This window comes from Sceloporus occidentalis, unplaced genomic scaffold (assembly GCF_023333645.1).
Source record: "Sceloporus occidentalis isolate IW3139 unplaced genomic scaffold, rSceOcc1.0.p SCAF_8, whole genome shotgun sequence".
Classification (NCBI taxonomy): Eukaryota; Metazoa; Chordata; class Lepidosauria; order Squamata; family Phrynosomatidae; genus Sceloporus; species Sceloporus occidentalis.
Window position 1 is genome coordinate 19,750,692 of NW_028316988.1, and position 23,933 is coordinate 19,774,624.

Sequence of the window (23,933 nt, forward strand, 5' to 3'; positions counted from 1 at the left end):
AGCAGCAGGACACAGCCAGCTTTCTGTGGATAGCTGAAGCCTTGGAGATGTTTCTTCAACAACTGTGGTCACTCAACTTTCGCTTCCAAGCTCAGACATGGTGGCTCTGCTTTCAGAGCAGATTCATTGAATCAAAGAGCCTTAGAGTCGAAAGAGACCCCCAAAGATCATCCTGTCCAACCCCATTTTGCCATGCAGTGACACATAACCTGTGTTTAAAGACCTCCAAAGAAGGAAGGTCCACCAACCTCCAAGGCAGTCTATGCCACTGTTGAACAGCTCTCACAGTAAAGAAGTTTCCCCTCTTGGTTCAACTTCTCCTTGCCAAGTCAAGTTCAAAGCCATAGGTTATATCCACACTGCACAACTGAAGCAGTTTGACACCACTTTCAGTGCACTTATTATAAGGGATGTCCCTTATTTGAGGGCCAGAAAGCTTGTCCCTTATAGCACTGGCTGGTGTCCCCTGTTATAAGAAATGTCTCCCATTTGAGGTTTGGAAACCTTTTCTCTTTATGTAGACCGAACAAGATGCCAAAACAATCCCATATTTCGAGGTATGGGCCCTTCCCAAAGACAGAAATGCCTGTCAATCCTGCATCTCATACATTTTGACAATCCTTTATTGCTATTTCAAAAACCCAGCAACGCTGTTACCCATGCTGCTCCATATAAATTTTGGTATAAATGATAACCCTTAATGACCCCTAGATGAACTCTAACAGCCTGTCCCCCATTGCCAGCAAGGCATGAGGACATGTACACACACCCCTGAGGGGCACCCACATCATCATATCTAGAGAGTCGCATAAGAGGATTATCATAGGACCAGGAAGAGCAAATGTTTGCCTTGCCTGAGGCTCTTGCCCCCTCCCAGGGTCTGTTGTCCCAGCAGCTTAAGACCACTAAGACAATCAGACAGGGACATCCAGGTGAAAAGAAAGTAATTAAACACCTTTGTTCTCACCATCAAGCACCTTTGCCAGAGGCAAGATTTTGCCTATAAATACTCTCAGATTTGCTTGTTCACTGGGCCAGTCTGGATTTCAGGGGGAAGCTATGTCCCTTTGAATCCTGGCTCCTGGCCAGTCATTCCATGGCTGAGCCTCATGCCATCCTCATCATATTCCATTTGGATTCCTGGAGGGAGTCTACATTCTGGTATGTATCACCCCAGTGATGCCTAAAATCCTATTCCATGCTAACCTATGCTTTTCCTGAGCCTTGTATGTGTGTGTGTATGCTAGTGGATCATATGTGTTTTTCCCCTTATAAATAAATTGGTTATTAATTCTAGAAGTCTGTCTCAGCTCCATTTACTGGAATCCCCTGGTCTACTCCGTATACACATCGGGAGACGATTCTGCTAAGGGCCGTCGTAGCAGGCCCTCCTCTTGCAATATTTGAGCTAATAACAATAATAATAAAATTCCCCTACGGACCCTTGGCTACAACGCTACCTGACCATGGAGCATATAGTGCTATAATTTCACTTTAACTGCCATGGCTGCACCTTATGGATTTCTGCAGTTTGTAAGTTTGTGAGACACTGGAGGAGGTCTCTGACTGACACTTCTATGTGCCTTCAAGTTGCCTGTTGACTTATGGTGACCCCATGAATTTGATAGGGTTTTCTTAGGCAAGGAATACTCAGAGGTGATTTTGCCAGTTCCTCCCTCCGAAATACAGCCTACAGCACCACATATTCATTGGTGATCTCCTATCCATGTTCCAGATTCGAAAGCCAGTACCTCCTGAAACACTGAAACAGATTTTGCAGATGGACAGATAACATATTTGTACCCAATGCCTTAGTTTCTCCTTTTGCAAAAAGGAACCCTCCGCTCTGGAAAACTCAGGCGGTGAGCAATGCCCATCCTCTCCAGATTTGTCTGGTCCCTCCCTCCCTCCTTAACCACTTAAAAGCGTTTTTTCTCTCTCTTTCTGAGTACATTTTGTGCTCTTGATTGGAACATGTCTGACCTTGGGAACCCAATCAATGCTAGAACTGATGAATGAGGTCATTATAGCCCCATAAAAGCTTCAGATAAAAAGCAGGGCTTGATTAACACAACTCACAATCCAGACAGCTTCCCACTCCTATCCAAATTTATGCAGACAAGTTCAGCAAATTCAGTTGCAACGCCAGTCTGGGCTGCATCAACAGGAATATCGTGTATATACAATTTAGCTGAGATGGGGAGACCTTTGCTTTCTGATGGTGCAATGTACACAAACTTTGCTTCGTGCACAAAATTGTGAAAAATGTTGTGTAGAAAATTACCTTCGGGCTATATGTAGAAGGTGTATATGAAACATAAATGAATTTCATGTTTCGACTTGGGTCCCATCTCCAAGATCTCTCATTATGTGTATTATTATTAGTAGTAGTAGAAGTAGTAGTATTATTAAACATTAAACAATACCATACAGGTAAAAACATACAATGTACATACACTCGTCCCTCCCTGTTCATGGACTTGGAGTGTGCAGTCTTGCTCCTTTGCACATGGCAAGCGTGGAGGGACAAAATGGCATGCGCAGGAGTGTGCCACTATTGTGACCAACGCGGACTTGAATATTTGCATTTTCCCCGATTCGTGGGGTGTGTGTCAAGGACGGACTGCCCATGAATTGGGAAGGACGCTGTACCCAAAATCCGTCCCCCAAATCCAAAATCCAAAACACTACTGGTCCCAAGAATTTCAGATAAGGGATAATGTGTACAGCGTTATAAAGGAACTTATTGTGTCACTCATTACTTTTCCTCTTTAAAAAGAAACAAAACTTTACAATTGATGACATTATTGCGATACATTATACATTCCTTGTTAGTTTTTACTTGCAGGCTTTGGGGTATGAAACGAAGAAAGATGTTAGAAAAGTAAACCTCACCTTGTACTTCATAACCGGGGCAAAATGCCAAAGTGTCTGGATGGTCACCTTTCTCCTTCTGGCTCAAGACTGATCTCAGCTGTGCAATGTTCGTTCTAGCTGTCATCTCTCCGTTGTGGTCTCCAATCTGCAAAACATTATTATTTAATACTATGTGCTATGCTTTATGGCATTTTAAGCTCTCCTTCTTGTACCTAACTTTACTTATTTGTGTTCTGTAACCTAAAGGTGCAAGATCCCATCTAGGCTAGAATGTGTTATAAGACTTTTTGTTTTGTTAATGTCATCTCAATGGAACTTCTACAGGAAAAGTAAATTAGCCCTCGTATAAATTATCTTTTAAGCTGAGAGTGAAGGCTTTCCGCAGAGACCCACCATTTTGCATTTCGATGCACATGGATGAGAAAGAACGCCACAATGACACACCCGACCCCAAATATTGAAGCCTGAGGACCAGAACCCTCACATAATTATTACTATCACCATCATGTCACAGCCCTATCATTAAGATGCCAGCTGTTCTGGATAACTGTTGTTTGCATGTTCTTGACTTCTTCGTTGGCTGTCCATTGTGGCGGATGGATTACTCAGTGCCAGATGGGGATAAACAATGGAGGCGGATGGCTGGGGATGGTTTTTGAGCCTCACGTCACGGGAGGAAGCCCTTCTTGGTTGCAAGGCAAGAGTGAGTTTGGAGTGGTTTGCTTCTGTGCTGTGTTTCTCAAGGTCCTCTTCTATGCTCTGCTTTTCAAAAAGAGCTAAGAGTTTGCTCCCACTTTGGGAAATGGCTAGAAAGATGTGGATTCTCTCTGTGTTAAGAAACACTGTAGGCCTGGCTGACTTCTAATCTGATCTGGAAGCAATCCTGCCTCTTAAATTGCTTCTCAAGTCAGTATCTATCAGTATGGGGCAGTTGCAATGTATCTGGGCAGCAGCTTTTCTACTGGGTAAATCACACTCTCTCAGCCTCAGAGGATGGCAATAGAAAACGCCATCTGAACAAAACATGCCAAGAAATCCCCATCCCATGTTTTGCAGTGTGGCTTCTGAGTAAAGTGGATGCCTCATATGGTGCGCCCACGTATGGAGCGGGCGCGCTGTAGTCTGTGGCCAAAGTACGACAGTCTCCGTTTTGTCACCTTGGCTTCCAGAGAGAATTCAGCCTTCATGCGCTCTATAAAGTGTGTGTTGTGTGCCTTCAAGTCGTTTCCAATGCAAGGCAACCCTAAAGCGAACCTATCATGGGCTTTTCTTGGCAAGATTTGTTCAGAGGAGGTTTGCCATTGTATTTAATTCTTTTTTTTAACTTCTGGAAAATGAGATTTTAACTCAATCTTGTTTTAAAATACGATCATCGGTCTTGGATCCCGTCCTGTGATAAAAGCAAGGTATAAATTCAACAATTAAATACATTTTTAAGTGTTAACAGTCACTCTTTCATTAATGCATCCAGGATGTTGTGCAGCAATATAATTAATATAAACACACAAACATTTTCTCTCTCTCTCTCTCTCTTTACCTCTTGGGAAATTTCAAGATGTTTTTCTGCAAAGTGCAAAGCTTTTTCATGGTTCTCCAGAGAGATGTAGGCATTCTCCAGACTCCAGCAAGCTCTTCCTTCTCCCACCCTGCAAACCAAGAAACCGTCATTATCTAGCCAGTGAAATCATTAAAGTATTTCCTAACCTTAACACCAACCACAGAATATAACATTTACCTGTGCAGCTAAGACATATGCTGTTGACTATGGCCCCATACAGACAGGCCAAAATAAAGCTGCTTCAAGTCACTTTGGAGGTATACTGTTTTAATGATAATGATCCTAAGGACTGGAGTGCAGCTTTGGTGCAGCTTCCAGACTCTTAGGACGCATGCATCATTGAGACACCATACCTCCAAAGTGACTCGAAGCAGCTTTATTTTGGCCTGTCTGTATAGGGCCGATGTGATCAAAAAGTAGACATGTTCTATTTAATGTGTAACTTCCATGTAGCAGTTATTGAGCATTGTATTTTCTTTAAAAAGAAATTTTCTATTCTAAAAGTTATGGGGGGGGGGGTAAAATTATGAAATTCTGGTTCCACCTACAAATAGAAAATAAGTCAGCAAAACCATAAGAAGTCGGTCTGTGGCTGCTCTTCACCCACAAACCTATGTTCTAAATTGTTTTTGCACTCCTCAGCTTTCAAAGTAGTTTTTCCTCTTGTTCTGTAAAGCTGGGATGCTGCTGAAATTCAAGAAATACAAATCTGAATTGTATCTCTTTCTCAACAAGACACAATTCTTTACACTTGGGCCTCAGGGTCAGTTTCAAGGAGCTTTAACTTTTTCCTTTTCTGGGGAACCCCCCCTGAAAATAATTCCTCGTAATCTGCAAACCTAAATCCTCAATACATCCATCTCTTGCTCTAGATCAGTGGTGGCGAACCTATGGCACGTGTGCCAGAGGTGGCACTCAGAGCCCTCTCTGTGGGCACATGTGCCATCACCCCAGCACAGAGTTTGCTAGAGTATGTTACTGGAACGTCAGAGGGACATGGCACTTTGCAGTAAATAAGTGGGTTTTGGGTTGCAGTTTGGGCACTCGGTCTCTAAAAGGTTCACCATCACTGCTCTAGATGAAATCTTTGTCTCCCTCCAGTGGCTTCAACTAGCTATATAAGACTTATTTTTCATGCCCTCGCTTGTTTCTTGGAGGGCTAAATGTGTATGGTAAGCTTCTTGCTGCCACCTGGTGCCCTTCCATACTATACATAGTGCTATGATTCCATTATAATTTTCATGGCTACATCTTTCTGATCCATAAGCTCGCCCTTTCTCTGCTGTGCATATGCTTTCTGTCCACATACTTTGGCTAAAGAAACTCATTTTAGAAAGAGGTGCCTTGAGCCAAGTGCAATAAAGAGAACTTGAAAAGGCACTCAGTTGTTCACTCCTGGACAAGTGGGCAAGTTTTTACTAAATGTCACAGATTGGTTGCCGATTTGTCTACGTCAGGACACTGGCTTCTCATTGAAGATGGTAAAACTTCCATGTACAGTCAGTCCACCACACAGATTTATGACTATATTATCTCTAGGAATCTCAAAGCCCTCCAGCACAACTTTCTGCTGAACATCGGCCATAGAGTCGTGCCAGAGATTCCCAAAGAGAAGCTTTATCTAGACATTTCTAGGTCACCCAACATGATATATGATCAAATGTTGGGGGAAGAAAATCTTAGCAGAATCCCCAGCCTTTTCTTACCTATCCCCCAGCTCCTGGGCGATGGCTAGGTGCTTCAGGTGGTAGTCTACTGCTTTCTCATAGTCCTGGAGGAGAGTGTACGTGTTTCCAAGGCTGTAGCAAGACTGCGCTTCCACAGCTTGGTCCTTCAATTGTCTGGAGAGCTGTAGGGTTTTCCTGTGTTAGAAGAAAAGCAAATAGCCTCACTTACTCCTCTGTCATCCCACTTTCTCAGCTGCTTTTAAAATGTCCCAATTTCTCTCTCCTCCTCCCACTTTCCTCACTTGCCCACACCTTACATCCATTCCTGCAAACTGAGTTCAACATGCAAAAGACTCAGCAGAGTGGAGAGGAAACAAGGGGATGGAGCTTGCCCTTCCCTGAAGTCTCAGGCAAAAGCAAATTGCTGCAGCTCTTCGTGCTGCAAACTGTTGCAGCCAGATTTCGTCCGAGGGCCAGAATAGGTTTAAGAAAAGTTCACGTTGTAGTGGTGATCAGGGCCAAAGCTTGGGTACAAAAATACTCCAGGTTTTAGCTTAAAGATCTTACTGCTGGTAACCAAGCCTTAAGAGAGGCATTTTGTCCTTCCAGAATATGGCAAAACCATGCAAAAGTTGGAAAATGGGTAACCATGGTGTAAAGGGGATGATGAGAGGGCAGCACTGGGAGCACATGAAGGGCAGATTTGCTTCAGGACTCCAAGATTCCCATCCTTCCAACCCCATTTTATCATCGCGTTATATTTGATAGATTGGTAGCTGAGTTGAATGCTTGCTTTATGTGTCTGAGGCTGAGAGAGTGTGCCAGATTAAAACAAGGTTAAAATGATATTTACTTACTTGTAGTACTCTGCTGAGATGTCGAACCTTCCCAAGAAGATGTGGGCATTGCCCAGATTACTGTAGGCTCTCCTTTCAGCCGCTTTGTCCCCAAACTCCTTGGCAATGGCGAGTCGCTGAAATGGATGCAGACAGAGCTATGAGGTGATGGTGGCAACTACATCTCCATCAATGGCACATGCTCTCTTCTGTCAACAGACTGGTATGTGCCAAGCAATGAAGACAGTAAACCTGGTCAAGCCAGCAAAACTTGTCCAACACGTACCTGGTATGATTTTAAAAACACTAGGCAAAGACAAGCTGATTTCTGCAGTCTGTCCAAACCTTGCATTCAGTCTCAGTCTTGGCTACCAAGACTTCAGTAGCATTTCCAAAATATTTTAAAGGTTATTATTATAGCAGCCGTAAGGGCTAGAATGGATAAAATGGATGGTGAGGTGCTTTCTCTCGACTTTGGACTCTGTTTCAGTATGAAAGGGGGAAGGGAGAATGTGTTAAACCAATTTTTTATGTTAAACTACTTTTAAAGAAAGAGGGTTTGCAGCACTGATACAGATTTGTAAAGTTACAAAACACAGACTGCAATGGAGGAGCTTGGCCAATGTTTTTCTTTTTTGCACAATGTTAATTTCTAAGTTGTATTGGTTTCCACTGGAGATCAGGGTTCGATTCCCAGCTTGGCCATAAACCCCACCTTGGTCAAGTCACATTCTCTCAGCTTCAGGGGAAGGTAATGGCTAACTTCCTCTGAACAATTCTGGCCAAGAAAACCCCACGACAGGTTCGCCTTAGGGTTGCCATAAGCCGGAAATGACTTGAAGGCACACAACAACAACAACAACAACAACAACAACAACAACAGCAACAAATCTGCCTTGAGTCTTACACAAGGATGATAGGTAACAGAGATGATGATAAGATAGATGCTCAACTCTGATGGGGGAAGCCACTGATTTATTTGCCCAAAAACTGAATTATGCCTCCAGGCACTGATAGGAGTTCCTGTCACCACAACCTATCAGCAACATTTTTCAAAACTTGTATGTATGTATGTGTGTGTGTGTGTGTGTGTGTATGTGTGTGTGTGTGTGTGTGTGTGTATATATATATATATATATATATATATATATGGGGGGCTTTTTAATGCCATTTTTTCCTCATAGTTATTAGATCACAATCAGTGGGAAAGATACATCCATAAAAAAAAAGAAACTCCAAAAGGAGATGGGAAGACAGACTGGAAAACGCTGCTGATTGTCTTACCTGCTTATGGAAGACAATGGCTTTGCTAAAGTTGCCAAGCAAATAATGGGTGTTGCCCAGATTCCCATATGCCCTGCCTTGAGCGGCTCTGTCTCCCAGCTCCTTCACAAGCGAGAGATTCCTCCTGGAAAGAAACCAGAAATAAAAGTGGAATGGGGATATATGGAGTCTCCTTCTTCTGTGGTTTTTAGGCAGAGGCTGGATGGCCATTTGTCGGGGGGTGCGTTCCAGAATGGGGTTAGATTGGATGGCCCTTGAGGTCCCTTCCAACTCTATGATTCTATGAAATGGGAAAAGAAATAGAGAGCATTCCAGAATGTGAATAAGAAAGCCAGAATGTTGCCTGGCAGCATATCTCTCTTCATTGACTATCAGTTCATTTTGGGGCAGAATTCAAAGTGCTGACCATGACCTAAAAAGCCCTATATATGGCTTTACAAAAGAGCATATTTCCCTATATGAACCTTCCAGAGACTGAAGACTCACAGGATAAGGATCTCTCTTTGCCACAGGATGTAATTGGACTTTTCTGCACAGAAAATGCTGTGAAATTTTGTACAGAATATGTTCAAAACTGCAAAGATTATCATCAGTCCAGGATCCTTCTTGTAAGGGTTTCCCAACACTTGAGAAATGTGTTTTTAACCATTCTAAGAACATTCTAAATATTCAGCATGTCTGTAGGGTCTCGAATAAGTGTCTTTCACTTTCCTACTTGGAGATAGCAGGGGTAGAATTCCCTTTCCTATTTAGAAATAACTGGGATCATATGCATACAAAGCAGATCCTCTACTGTGAATATTCCTTAGAATCATGTATAAACATAAAAAAAGAGTGGCAGAAAAATACCAGGAGTTGGATCCTGGAGGGATTCTGGAAGCTGGTTTTTAAAAACGCCAACCAAAACAGCCCCCAGAAGCCACACCTAGATGTATCGCACACAAATTGAATGTCAGAGAATGGAAATGTTCTAACTTCCAGAATCCCCCAAGAATCCAACTCCTGTTATTCCGCAGGAACCCTTGCAGTGCGAATGGGGGGATTATGGGAACTGTCTTCCAAAAAATGAGCAACGTTAATACGCTCTCCTTGCCTTGAGAAGGGATTGGTACTCACTCATAAAATTCCGATGCCTTCTCCAAAGTTTCCTTGACTTCCTGAGGTAGATGGCCTGGCTCCTGCGGCAGACTCCAAGACAACTGCTTGCCTTTGGCGTGGTAGACATTCCCAATATTGTATAGGGCTCTAGCTTCGCCCACCTTCAGAAAAAGAAAAGATGAAAGCAATTAAATGTGCTTTGCTTGCTATACCTGTTTTGCAAAGACCAGTAACCAGGTTCTTTTATTTCAGTCAGAGAGCGAAGGTAATTCTTAATGCTGATTATCCATGGATTCTATTGATTCTGCTGATTCTCCAGGTCAAGAGCAAGGAAACAATTTTGCATCCCATACTTTCAGGGCACTTGGGAATTCCAGTAACCAGGTCCATATATCTCAGTCATATAGGGATAGTAATACTTAATTCTACTGATCCTTCATGGATTCTACTGAAACTGTGTGTGTGCCTGTGGTTTATAACCCAAAAGCAGAGTTTTGGCCACTTCTGATTAGGGTTAGGAGGAGGTGTTGTGACTTGGGTGAAGCTGAATACAAACAAAATAGAGGTGCTGACTTTCAAGGGTCCTGACGTCAGCCATGAAACCCACTGGATGGCTTTGGACAAGTCACACTCTCTCAGCCTCAGGGGCAGGTAATGCAAACCTCTTCTGAACCAATCTTGCCACAAAAAACCTCATGATAGGTTTGCTTTAGGGTTCCCACAAGTCAGAAATAACTTGAAGGCACACAACAACAAACCTAGGTTTGGTGGTATGTCAATCAGTCCTGGATAGGGTTATGCTTTGCTCTAAAAGACAGCCCAGATAAACATGATGGCCGGGGATGCCGACTATCTCCATACCTTGTCTCCTTGCTCTTGAGAAATGTCCAGGTGCCTCTGACAACAGACAGCAGCTTCCTCAAACTGCCCAAGGATTTTCAGCGTATTTCCCAAGTTCCCACTGGCTTTGGCCTCTCCGATGCGGTCGCCAATGGTCCTGTGGAGACAACCAGCAGGTGAGGAAGATTCAAAGCAGACAGGTCTCCTTCCCATTGGAAAATCTGGCTGGTTAGGTATGCAAATGGGAATCTCACTTGCAAGAGAGGCATACAAATGAATTCCCCATCTTGTGATGCAAAAATATAAAGGACTCCTGCAGCAACCTTCAGACTAACAGAGAAAAAGTATTTTCCTGCAGAAGCGTTTGTGAATTCCAGTTGGGACTGAAATAAACTGGAGTCTATACCTGGGATGTCATTCTTCACTAAAAAAAATTCTGTAAGGAGGTAACAAGTAATTTTAGGAATTTTCTCCCCATTGTAGAAAGAAGAAAAGGGGTTTTCACTCATCTTTTGAACACTTTCAAATATTCTTTTCATCTGCAATGAAAAGAATCCTTCAATCACTCTCAAAGGTGCTGCAGCATTCCTTTATCTCTTCTTACGGTGAAACAGACTAACATGGACCACAATAATCCAGTTTGACACCACTTTAACTGCCATGGCTCAATGCTATGGAATTCAGGGAATTGTAGTTTTATGAGACATTTAGCCACCTCTGTCAGAGCGCTATGGTGCCACAACAAACTACAGGTCCCAAAATTGCATAGCATGGAGCCAGGGCAGTTAAAGTGGTGTCAAACTGGATTATTTCTACAGTGAGGATGCAGCTACAGCTATATCTCTGAATACGTCATCTTGTGGCCCTCAAAATATGGCTTTCTATGCAGAAGGTGATATATAGCCGTCTTGACTACTAATCATTGATGGCCATAGCGTCCACAAATTTATCCAGCTCCCCTTTTAAAGGTCTCCAAGTTGGCAGCCATCACTCCATCTTGTGGCAGTGCATTCCATAGTTTAACTATGAACGATATGAAGAAGGACTTCCTTTTATTTATCTTGAATCTCTCACCATTTACCTTCAGTAGATAACTGTGGGTTTTGCATGAGAGGAGAAAGAAAACCTTTTCTCTACCTTCTTCACATCATGTATAATTTCCAACTGTAGAGTTCATCCCATTTGGATACCAATTACCCTTCTGGACCTTTTCCAGCTCTCCCTGTTACAGACTTCAAGGCCCATTATCCCCAGAAGGCGAGAAACACTGGGTAACTATCTCATCTGTCCTGTTGCAGAAAAAAATGTTCTGGATCCCAGGCACTTACCTGGCTAAAGTGAGATCATGTTTGTGATATTCCAGAGCTTTGGCATATTCCTTCAGGTAGAAGTAAGCATTACCGAGCTGGCTGTAGATGGCACTCAGGGTTTTCAAATCTTCTGTCCCCACTTGAACAGCGGCTTCAAAGAAGGCAACTCCAGCTTTAAAATCCCCAGCTTTGCACGAACGTTCGCCTTCGAGAGCTAGCTCTAAGCAAGATGCTTCCATCCTGCAAGGTAAACAGATTAGAATGGGCCCTTGGTATCCACTAATTTTGGCACCAGGATCCCCTATGGATGCCAAAACCTGTGTGTGCTCAAGTCCCTTCAATGACAATGGAATAGTAAAATGGTGTCCCTTATATAAAATGGCAAAATCAAGGTTTTGGCATTTATACATTTTTAAAAATATTGTCTAACCATGGATGCTTGAATCCGTGGATAAAAAAAATCAATGGATACAGAAAACTGACTGTATATTTTTCATTGTTGCCCATGAGAGAAGTGACTTCAGCATAGCCTCCAATGATTTACAGATGAAAACTAGGGAACTTGTGGCTGAGCAACATCAGAGTCAAGATGTTAAATGTTTTTAATGAGAAAGAACAGCCAAGCTAGGAAATGCTGCAGCGGTTTGCTTTTGCCTGAGCCGACTGGGAAGCGCAAGATTCTTCTCCCTCCTGCTGAGCTGAGTGCAAACGGCTTTTGCACTTTGAATTCAGCTTGCAGCAATGGAAGTAAGCAGCGGTCAAAGTGGAAGCAGGACCGGAAGATTGTAAAAGCAGCTGAAAAAGTGGGATGACAGAGGATTAATTGGGATTGTCCCTGACAAATTGGGACAATATGAGGGTATGGCAGAAAACAAAGTTTGCAGAGAAGCACTTTAGAAAGCAAATCTAGGCTATATCCCAGAAGGCAACCATGGCCCAATTTGTTGTAGCAGGGGTGGGCAACTCGGGTAGATCTAGGAGGACAAATCTCCCAAGAAACCCATTAAGGAATGCATCCTGCAGTGCGCTGCCAAAATTGAGCAACAGATGTAAACAAACCCTCCGCTTCCAATTTAGAACAAAGTGCAACATGAGGGACGTAAAACAGGGCCCTGTGGTTCAAAGCAGAATCACACTTTTAGGAGGCTTCTTTCAAAAAGGGGGTACTCTGGGACCAATTTTCACCCGTCACACACCCCTGGATGCTCACATCGCCAAGCACAACTGGAACCAGATGTGATCTTACTTCTAGCTTTGCTTTAATGACATAGGGGTGCGTGGGGGAGAATTGCCATGTTTTGCAGCAATTTTATGTGTTTTGGGTCCATTTGGAAGCAACGAATAGGCACTTTTTACTCGGGGGTGTGGGTGTTGGGGGTTCAAGGGCATCCTGGGGGCACCATAGGCTGCAAAAGAAGAAGAACAGATCAACTAGGAGAGGCTGTAGCAGTTTGCTTTTGCCTGTTTCTACAGGGAAGGGCAAGATTTTTGCACTTCTTGTCTTTTTCCTCCCACTGAGTTGAATGCAAACATCTTATGTATTTTGAATTCAGTTTGCAGCAATTCATGTAAACTGAGGACTAAAGAGGAAGTTGAAAGAGGAGAGAGAAACTGGGACATTTTAAAAACAGCTGAAAAGGCGTGACGGCAGAGGATTAACTGCAACTGTCCTTGCCAAGTAGAGATAGGTGGGAGTCATGTCATACACTTCAGATGTCCTGGTTTTCCAGGGATGGCTCCAACTAACCCTCTACGGTCCCATTTTTAACTGCTTCCAAAATGTCCTAGTAGTTTCATGGAAACCAAGTAAGTGATCTTGGGCAAGTCACACTCTCACAGCCTCAGAGGATGGCAATGGCAAGCCCTCGCCAAAGATATTTGCAAAGGAAAACCCGTAAAGCCTTAGGGTCACCATAAGTAGGAAATGACTTGAAGGCACACAAAAACAACAAACTCACAAGAACCACCATTTCTTGCTTTGGATCTAGGAGGCATTACATGGCACCTCCTCAGGCAAACACAGTGCACAATCCAGGCTGTCAGTTCTGCAAAAACCACTCCAATGGACCTGCATTTTCAATGCTTCTGGCCCCGTTCACATTCTCCACACAGCCATTGTGACATTTCAAGAGCTGGGCACCCTCTCCCATCTCACACATGCGGGGCCTCAAATTGCACAATGATGCTTAGCAACACATTGATTCAGAGATGCAAAAGGCAGGGAGCTGAGAATGAAGCAGAAGCACCTCTGGAGAACCGAACACCTCCCTGGTCCAGCATTTTGTTTCCCACAGTGACTAAACTGATCCCTATGAGGATCCTACATGAAAGACAGGAGCACAACATCTCTCTCCTGCTGCTGTTCCTTAGCAACTGGCATTTGAATCCTGCTGCTTCCTCAGATCCCAGGGGGAGCATTTATCAATCATGCGCTGTAGCCACTGACTGCCTTAACCTCCATGCTTTTGCCTGTTCCTCACTGAAAACCATAGAACTTGGTGAGAACCTGTTGCAAATATCTGGCACCTTTAACTAAGCTCATTAATCTGCTCATCCATCCATCCATCCATCCATCCATCCATCCATCCATCGCTTTATTTATACCCTGCCTTTTCCTAAGACTGGAATTCAGGACAGCTTCCAAAATGCCACACTGTCAGTTGGAAGAGACCCCCCAAGGTCCATCCAAACCAACCCCCTGCCATGCAATATTTATTAATGCATTTCTAACTGGGCTTTTATTTGCAGTTCCATGGGTATGAAATTACAGTAAAACGTATATAGTTAAAAACATTCAAGAGTTGAGATTAACACAGTACTTGAACAGTATTAAACTAACAGTAGTATTAAAACCATGAAAAATAGTACTTTCAAACAAAGATTACAAGCAGTACAGCCCCTTCATTTGTTAACAATCTTCCAATTGGAGGAATACTGGAGAAGGTTTTCTTGGTAGCTGCTCTCAGGCTTTGGAACTCTGTCCATGGGGTAACGTTCCCTCCTTGCTCTCCTTCTACAGGCAAATGAAAACTTTTCTGTTCTGAAAGGCTTTGAGGAATCAACTGCTGCTGCTCTGAATAGTGCTCTGCTGGTTTTTATTTTTCCTTTCCTGCCTTCCCCTGAGGTTAAGGATGTGACTTGTCCAAGGTCTCCCAGTGGGTCTCCATTGCCAAGTAGGGATTCGAACTTTGGACTCCTGGAGTTGTAGTCCAACATTCAAACCACTAGATAGTACTGGCTTCCATTGCAAAGTGCACATGCAGTGGATCCTTGGTATTCAACTGAGGTTTGGTTCCAGGACCCCCGGTGGATACCGAAATCCATGGATGCTCAACTCCCATTATATACAATGGCACAGTAAAATGGTGCTCCTTATACGAAATGGAAAAATCAAGGTTTGCTTTTGGGAATTCTTTCCCCCCTCTCCCTGAATATTTTTGATCCATTGTTGATTAAATCCATGGATACGCAACCTGTGGATATGGAAGGTCAATGGTAATAACAACACAAAAACACAAATAGATAAAATATATACACTGTATAAAGATATATATGATACAAGCACCTGTGTATCTAGTTAAGAAAAGCTAATGCACTAAGCCTAGTCTTTGCCAATTGCACCCTCTACCTGGCTTGCACATCTAACAATTGAACTTTACATCCATGCACACACAGGTTTGCACACTGCCGTTGTGAGTGCATCGCCCATGTTGCCACAGTAACCACTGAGCGCAGAGGCAAGACAGCGCTCAACTCATGCATCCTTTTTAAACTGTTTCCGTGAAGATCTGACTCATCAAATTAAATGGGTTCATGATTTGCTTCCTGAAGTGGACCAATATGCTGTCCTTAAAAAGACCTCACAAAAACATACGTTAAGATCTTAAGATTTAAAGATTGGGAGGTACCTTCCACCCAGAGCCAGCCTGGCATAGTGGTTTGAGTGTTGGGACTATCACTGTCGAGACCAGGGTTCGAATCCTGGCTGAGCCATGCAACCCACTGGGTGACCTTGGGTAAGTCACATGCTCTCAGCCTCAAGGGAAGGCAATGGCAAACCTCCTCTGAACAAATCGTGCCAGGAAAACCTTGTGATAGGGTCACCATAAGTTATGAATGACTTCCACTGGAGGTTGACCACAGAATTGCACCAGAGGGATTACAAATGCATAGAGAAATATTCTCTCTAGGAATTTCCAGGTCCTCCAGCACAACACAGTGATTCCTAGAGGTGGAGTGAGCAGATGTCATAACCTCAAAGGAGGCACCATAAAATGCAATTCCAGAAAAAATGTAGGCCATTAGAAAATAAAAACTAAAAACACCAATATAAATATAAATACATGCTTCATAGTCATGCTCAAGATAGAAGACATTCTGAAATTCTTCCTGGGCATAAGGTTGAATGTAGGACATATGCTGGAAAAGGAGAACATCTGATCATCCTGCCTAAAGATTAATCAGTTGATCAAATCTGTGGATAATCAAATGTGCAAAAGTCAAAACCAAAGTGCCAATGAGGTAGACTAACTGGATCTGCCCTAGAAGAGACATTTGGCCTTCCATATTTGCTGCTTTGACTAAGTGGTGATCAAAACCACTTTGAATGCTAGAGTTGGAAGAGACCTCAAGGGCCATCCAATCCAAACTCATTCTTTCACACAGGAACACACAATCCAAGCACTCCCTGAGATACAATGGTCATCCAGCCTCTGTTTAAAAAACCTCCAGAGGAGGAGACCACCACACTGGGAGGCAGCATGCTCCATTGTTGAACAGCTCTTACCATCATGAAGTTCTAATGTTTAGGTGGAATGTCTTTTCCTATAGTTTGAATGTATTTCTTCATAGAAGCATTGCTCCATTAAAAAGCAGCCCTTCCAATGTTTCCTAGTCTCTAGAGCAGGGGAAAACAAGCTTGCTCCATCCTTAAGATGGCATCCCTTCAAATATTTTAAACATGGCTATCATGTCACCTCTTAGCCTTCTCCTCTCCAGGCTAAACAGACCCAGCTCCCTAAGCCATTCCTCATAGAGCATGGTGTACAGACCTTTCAACATTTTGGTTGCCCTCCTCTGGACACTCTTCAACTTGTCCACATCCTTCTTGAATTGTGGTGCCCAGAACTGGACACAGTATTCCAAGTGAGACCTGACCAAAGCAGGATAGGGTGGTACTATTACTTCCCTCGATGTAGACACTATACTCCTATTGAGGTTTTTAACAGAGGCTGGATGGCCATCTGTCTGGGATACTTTGATTGTGATTTCCTGCATAGCAGGGGGTTGGACTGGATGGCCCTTGGGGTCTCTTCCAACTCTATTATTCTCTGATGCAGCCTAGGTTCATATAGGTTTTCTTAGCTAGAGCATCACTTTACTGACTCACATTCATCTTGTGGTCCACTACGATTCCTAGATCCCATTCACATGTACAGTTGCCAAGCCAGGTGTAACCCATCCTATATCTCTGCATCTCATTTCTACTGTCCAAGTGTAGTATCATATATTTCTCCCTGTTGAAATTCATTCTATTTGTTTTAGCCCAGCTTTCTAACCTGTTAAAGTCATTTTGAATTCTAATCTGGTCCTCTGGGCTAAAACAATTAAAAACCCATATGGAATTGGTACGGTTTATAGATTTGAGCAATAAGTAAAAGTTATGGTGAAGAGAAAGGCCTGACAAAATCTGAAGACAGAGTCATGTTCATATGGAAGAATACTATCCTTCCAACAACCAGGACCTTAGCTGCAACAGGAAGACGTTCATATGGTGTTATCATGTTTTATTGCCACAAAGAGTCATATATGTATATATTTTGCTGAAGAGCAGGATATTAAGTTTGATAAGTAAAACACATCACTCACACACACATAACTCTAACTGAGCAAAAGTGGATGCAGTTCACTGGCTCTTCCATTACGGGCCCAAATCAATTAACCTCAAACCAGCTTAGGGCTGTGTTGAGCAAACAGACAATTGCCATTGAGTAACAAAGGAAGCGCATGACAAGTAATTAATCAATTATGCAAGCGCTACAGGGAAGGGAGGGGGCATTTAGGGAAAGCTCTTCATCAAGGTCAGCGGGAAGGGAAGCCACTTCCTTGAATGCCATCTGCCATGCGTGCCAAACCCAGTGGGCAAACCTATGCAGGTTGTTTAGGAAGCAGCTGTGGGCATCCTCCGATCAACCAGTTTTGCAACCAAGAGTTAAGGCAGGAAAGTGCATCTGATGCCATCTGTCTTGCTTGCTTATCTCAAAAGTGCTTCTGTAGTAGGATCCGGACCATTGCATACTGTCCTCATTTGGCACAAGAACAGTCCCAATTCATCCTCTCTCATCCCACTTTTTCAGCGGCTTTTAAAATGTCCCATTTGCTCTTCTCCCTTTGTCCCCAGCTCATGCCAAATGGTGCAAACTGAATTCAAAGTGCCCATACTATTTATTATGCTATTTTAGCTGGTTGATTTTAATTGTTTTAAAGTTTTTATTTTGACTTTTAAAACTGTTTTTATCTTGTGAGCTGCCTTGTGTCCTTTTTCAGGAGCATAGAAGTGAAACAAATAAAGTGCAAGTGTATGTAGAGAGATCTTATAGCACCTTTGAGACTAACTGAAAGAAAGAAGTTGGTAGCTTGAGCTTTTGTAGATTTAAGTCTACTTCCTCAGATGCTTTCTTTAGTTAGTCTCAAAGTTGCTACAAGATCTCTCTACATACTGATACTACAGACTAACACAGCTATAACTTTGAATTCTACAAAAGTGCAAAAGAGTTGTTGCTTTTGTATGGCTTCAAATTGTTTCTGATTTACTGCAATCCTAAGGTGAACATATCATGGGTGTCACTCGGTGCGATCCGCACCCACTAGTGATATTCCTGCCTCCATTTTTTCAATGAAGTTTTCTCCAAGTACAGGTATCTAGGCTCAGTCACAGGAAACCTTTATTATTCCTGGGCTCAATAACAACAGTATTCTTAATATTTCTTAGCGTTTCATCATTCTGATTGATAATTCATGAGGAAGTTCTACTGCACAGAAGTCTTGGTGACTCAGTTTTTGCCAGATCATTGAGGCTGGGCTCATTCCATCCTAGTCTAGTCTTAGAAGGGCAATTCTGCAATTCATGTCTATAGCAAAAAATGGTTGCCCAAATGGCAAAATTGCCCCCTTTTGGAGGGGGCATCTGGGAGATCCCTCCGCCAAATATTTTGCAGGGATGGGGGTCCAACATTCCTGGGAGTCCAACATATTCTAGCTCTCAACAGTTGCTTACCCTTCACTACAGGCTGTTTGTGGTTGTTGTATGCCATCAAGTTGTTTCCAACCTATGGCGACCTAAGCCAAACCTATCATGGTCTTTTCTTGGCAAGATTTGTTCAGAGGAGGTTTGCCATTGCCTTCCTGAAGCTGAGAGCATGTACTCAGGGCCATCCAGTGGGTTTCATGGCCATACCTAATATAGTGGGACAACTCATGTGCAAACCCTCAGTCTCTTTTCTGTCTGGAAAAAATAGTAGCATGGTGCTCAAACCACTACACCACACTGGTTCTTCTATTACAGAGGGTCCTTGGTATCCAGTGGGGTTTGGTTCCAGGACCTGCCATAAATACCAAAATCTGCAGACGGTCAAGCCCCATTAAACACAGAGGCATAGTAAAATGGTCTCCCTTATATACAATAGCAAAATCACGATTTGCTTTTTGAAATTTATGCATTTTTAAAATATTTTCAAGCCGTGAATGTTTGAATCCATGGATAAAGTGGGCATGCTGTGTCTCCTACCCTTGGCTATCATCCTAAGAGCCAGACCCTACAACTTGTTCATCTAACGCCAGCTAGCTTCTCTTTCAGCACTTCATGGGCTCTCAGCCTGGCTGGAAAGAGACTGTTGACAGCAGTGCTGCATGCTCAGACTGTTGGCAAACAATCACAGGATGAAGTCAAAGGCTTCCCACTCCAGGGAAAGTCAACTCCTCCTGCAGACTGAATTTTCTGAAAGCGTAATTCAAATCAAGGCAGGGGGATGCTCTGCTTTTCATTCCTGCCTCCCTGTTAATTTCTGGGGTATTAAATAATAGCTCTTTAGGAGTCAACAAGTACCTTCAGTGCGCTTTTATATTGCTTTAGAAAACATTAACGTGCGGTTAATTAATGTGCCACTTTGGAAAGCCAGAAAATGACTCAGCATGATATATTCAGAGGTGGCCATGCAGCAAAATACAATAAAATCCAAAAAAAGCAGTGATGCATTTATCAGACCAACAAAAATGCACAAAATATATGACGCAACCTTTCGCCGCTTCACTGGCTTCTTTATCAGTGTTAAAAATCATACAAGAGATCATAGGATGAGATATTGTTGAAAGACTCTGGAGACCAGGGTTTGAATCCTGGCTTAGCTTCAGGGGAATGCGATGGCAACCCACCTCTGAATAAATCTTGCCAAGAAAACCTGCATCTCAAAAAGCCAGAAATGACTTGAAGGCACACAACATCAACAATTGATGAAAGAACGCCAACCCAAACCCTAATTCTACAACACTGGGGTTGTCTCCATTCAAACATTCCCCAACTTCGTGTCTGCTTAGTTTTCCCCTTGTTCTCTGGCACTTGATTCCAAAGACGTGCTGATCATATAAGGACACTGACGCATTTTAAGGTTATGACTTTTCCTGTTCCGAACTATTGATGCTTCCAATTCTGCTGGTGAGAAACAATTCAGAGAAAAATCAATCCTTTGCAGTCGGCTTGAAACAACAGAGTAGATAATATAAGTACGTCATCCTTCGTCATCTTTAAAAAAGAAATGTCTAACCGAAATGTTTAACTCATGATCGGCGATCAAACCCTAATCACTGGAAACTCCCAGGATGGCATGGCATTGCCTCAAATATTCTCCTCCTCACTACACTTCATTGTTGTTATACTGAAAGTAAACCCCAAATACGAATGGAAAATTCTCTTCCACAACAACTTGGGAGCCGAGCGTCACGTGCCGACTTGAACAAACCAGACCGATTTTCTGCAGGTCTCTTAATGGCCCACAGCCAGACAGCCTGTCTTCTTCACAAGAGAGAAGTGCACAAACCACAATAGGGCCCTTGACATAAACGCTTACAGCAAAGTGGAAGCCACAGGGCAAATGTGTCATCTGCTTGACTTAAGCCTCTCTCAAACTTCCTCTGGTTCCAAGAGAGATGAATAACTTCTCTCTGGAACTTTACAAGACAACAAAAATCAGTGACTATCCGAAAGACAAAGTGGCTTTTTCATCATTCATGAAAGCTTTCGCTAAGTGGTCCCCCGACTACAAGGAAAACGCATGATCTCTAAACTCTGGGAAAGGGGGTGGTTTAACTGAGCCACTGCATGAAATTCAGACATCAAGGAAACACAGAACTGTAGATCTAGGAGGAAGCCCAAGGGTCATTTGTTCACATTTAGGAAATTCACAGCTAAAACAGACAGATGAAAATTCAATCTGAATCGAGCCAAGGTTGAGACTTTCTGGGGTAGTCAGTCCAAAAAAATCAGGAAATTTAATGTTTCATCAGAATCTCCTTTCTTGTAATCTGAATTCATTCATGATCAATTCCAGTAGGGTACCAAAGCTGAGAAGCTCAAGTTCAGTAGTAAAAACTCAGAAACCTTGACTAAGAAACTAATAGGTCCAGTCTGGGGACATTCATTGTCAGAACTCACCAGCAAACCTTGCCATTGTTGTGTGCCTTCAAGTCGTTTCCAATTTATGGCAACCCTAAAGTGAACCTGTCATGAGATTTCTGGGGCTGAGAATGTGTGACTTGCCCAAAGTCATCCAGTGGATTTCCACAGATGAGCGGAGAATCGAACCTTGGTCTCCAGAGTTGTAGTTCAACACCACACTAGATCTCCCAGCAAAAGTTGCAACCACATAAACAGACTGTACATAATCCAAGCTTTAAGCAGGCTCAGATCTTATTAAAATTAATCAACTCATTTCTTTCTCTTGCTTCACGCCACCTCTTTCGTTGTTGTAGTAGACAAACACACTGATCTTGGAGATGCTCAGATCCTTTCCTGGTTTAACCAGCACCTGGTCTGAGCTCACAGTTTGAAAGCAGAGTTCTAAAACATATTATCACTACTGCATATCCCATTACTACATTTATGGCAGGGCAAACGCATATGTAAGCAACTCCTGACATTAGTTCAACCCCTACCATATTGTGTGCGCTTTCAAGTTGCCTTTAAACATATAGTGACCCTATTAATTTCACAGGGTTTTCTTTGGGAAGGAAGATTCAAGAGGTAGTTTTGCCATTGCCCTACCAGTGGTTCCCAAACGTTGGTCTTCCACATTTTGGACTTCAGATCCCAGCCTTCCTGACTGTTGGGGGCTTCTGGGAATTGAAGTCCAAAATCTCCCTGGAAGACCAAAGTACTGCATCATCCACAGAACAGTTATACTTTTATTGGGCCAACCAAAATGCACATTATACACATTGCAAGCTTTTGAATGCACATTTTGTATAATATGCATTTTGGTTGACCCAATAAAAGAATAACTGTTTTGTTGATTTTGGATGACGCTGTACTTTGCTATATGGCCAACACAGTTGATATACATTTCCTGGAGGACCAAAGTTTGGGAATCACAGCCTTAGACCATCTGCTACATCGATCTACCACCCACACAGCTTACTTTACAGCAGTGATGTGTGCCAGCTTTTAATACCAAATGAAGTCTTGGGCAGGCCTGGATTTGCAGCCAATTCCAGCCCAGAACAGAAGCTAAATTCAACAGGGTCACTTGATCAGATTAAGGGAGATGATGTTAATGTTCTTTCAGAGACACTGAAACCATATATTTTATCTGGGGAGAGGAAAATAAAATTCTGGCGGCAGCCTCAAACAAGAAGCAAGGAGTCGCTCATGGAGAGAAGAATTAGGAATGGTATTTACTCAACACACAGCAGCCAAGCCAGGAAAAAACTGGGAATCAGAGAGTGTGTTTTGAATGGCCGGCTGGCTATCTTCAGTTCATACTTGATTATAGGCCTCGCCAAGCATCGGCTGCCAGGAAACCACTCTTTTCATCTAGCCGGGAACTCAGCGTTCAGGCCTGGAACATCCATCTACATAGCATGTGGTTGGACTTTTCACAGCATAATTACAGAGGCAGCATCTTCCTTTTCTCCTCCCTGAAGTGGGCGGCTCAGATCTGGACCTTTAATGGCCATCAGATGTGAAACATCTTTCATGATGCTCAGGATCAGAGGGGGACAAAAGCCTTTCAACCTAACTTCAGCCCATCCCTTAAATAGCTCCGGCTGCGGACTTTATAGTCAGAAAGTACAGGAGGTCCTCAAGTCTAATGAAGTTCTGCCGACTTTTGCTTCCAAAAACGTGGTGTCTTCTGGGCATGGTGTCTTTCTGGCTCAGAGAAGCATTTAAATTTTTTTGGAATGAGTTGTTTGAGCATTCGACTATAAACTCTGGAGACCAGGGTTCGAATCAGCCATGGAAGCCCACTGGATGGCCTTGGGCAAGTCATACTCTCCCATCCTTAGAGGAAGGCAAAGGCTTGGAGCAAGGGATGTGGTGGGGAAGCAATGGAATCAGATACTGTAAAGCTCAGGCTTGTTCTCATTTCCACTTCTTTCCATGATATAGTGTTACTATAGTATAGAGAGCCAGCGTGGAGTAGTGGTTTGAGTGTTGGACTATGATTCTGGAGATCAGGGGTTTGGTTCCCTGCTTGGCCATAGAAACCCATTGTGTGATCTTAGGCAAGTCACACACTCTCAGACCCAGAAATCCCCATGATGGATTCACCTTAGGGTCACCCCAAGTCAGAAACATCTTGATGGCACACAACAACAACAAATAGTTTTATGCCAGCATTAGAGATTAGAGAGTTAAAAACTATTCCAATAAAGAGCGCAAGACCATTATCCCTAACAATCTCTTCATCATAGGATAGGATTTTGAGTCATCTGGGGGCCAGGCATCCCAAACCACCAAAAGTATATAAAACTCAGCAAGAAACTGAGCCTAATCTGCCTTAAACACAGTTGTAGTGGTCAGACTTCATGAAAAGTTGGCTCTCGGTGTGCCTTTCCAAAATGTGCTCATTCTGCTCATTGCGGCTGGTTTGAAATCATTCAACTTTCTGGTACGCTACATTCTGACCCTGGCTTGCAGAAGTTGGAGAAGGTGGCATCTAACATAAATTTACCATCTGATGGATAATCTGATTGCTGACGATCATTGGCAGATTATTTGGAGTGTGTTGGTAATAGCATTTTAAATACTGTGTGTGCATGTGGTTTTTAGAAAAGTTTTCTAAATGCTCTTCAAGATCTTGTTCCAGCCTGAACCATTTCCAAGTGGATTAAAGAACTCTCCCTCCAGGGTTTTACGCTAATCTCATACACTACTTGACAAAGGCTGTTTTGTTGGGAAGAACATGTACTA

The 23,933-nt window shown here is 43.0% G+C and overlaps 1 protein-coding gene across 1 annotated transcript in view; it reads right to left on the bottom strand.

Annotated features, from left to right (window-relative positions):
- GPSM1 (G protein signaling modulator 1) overlaps positions 1-23,933 on the bottom strand; it is a 77,507-nt gene that overhangs the window by 46,988 nt on the left and 6,586 nt on the right. The window contains exons 2-9 of the mRNA XM_089535132.1: positions 11,489-11,710; positions 10,182-10,317; positions 9,339-9,481; positions 8,223-8,346; positions 6,960-7,075; positions 6,142-6,297; positions 4,415-4,523; positions 2,896-3,022 (exon numbers count right to left, since the gene is read on the bottom strand). Of these exons, the coding sequence (XP_089391258.1) occupies positions 2,896-3,022; positions 4,415-4,523; positions 6,142-6,297; positions 6,960-7,075; positions 8,223-8,346; positions 9,339-9,481; positions 10,182-10,317; positions 11,489-11,710 (1,133 nt within the window). The remainder of the gene's footprint in view (positions 1-2,895; positions 3,023-4,414; positions 4,524-6,141; positions 6,298-6,959; positions 7,076-8,222; positions 8,347-9,338; positions 9,482-10,181; positions 10,318-11,488; positions 11,711-23,933) is intronic.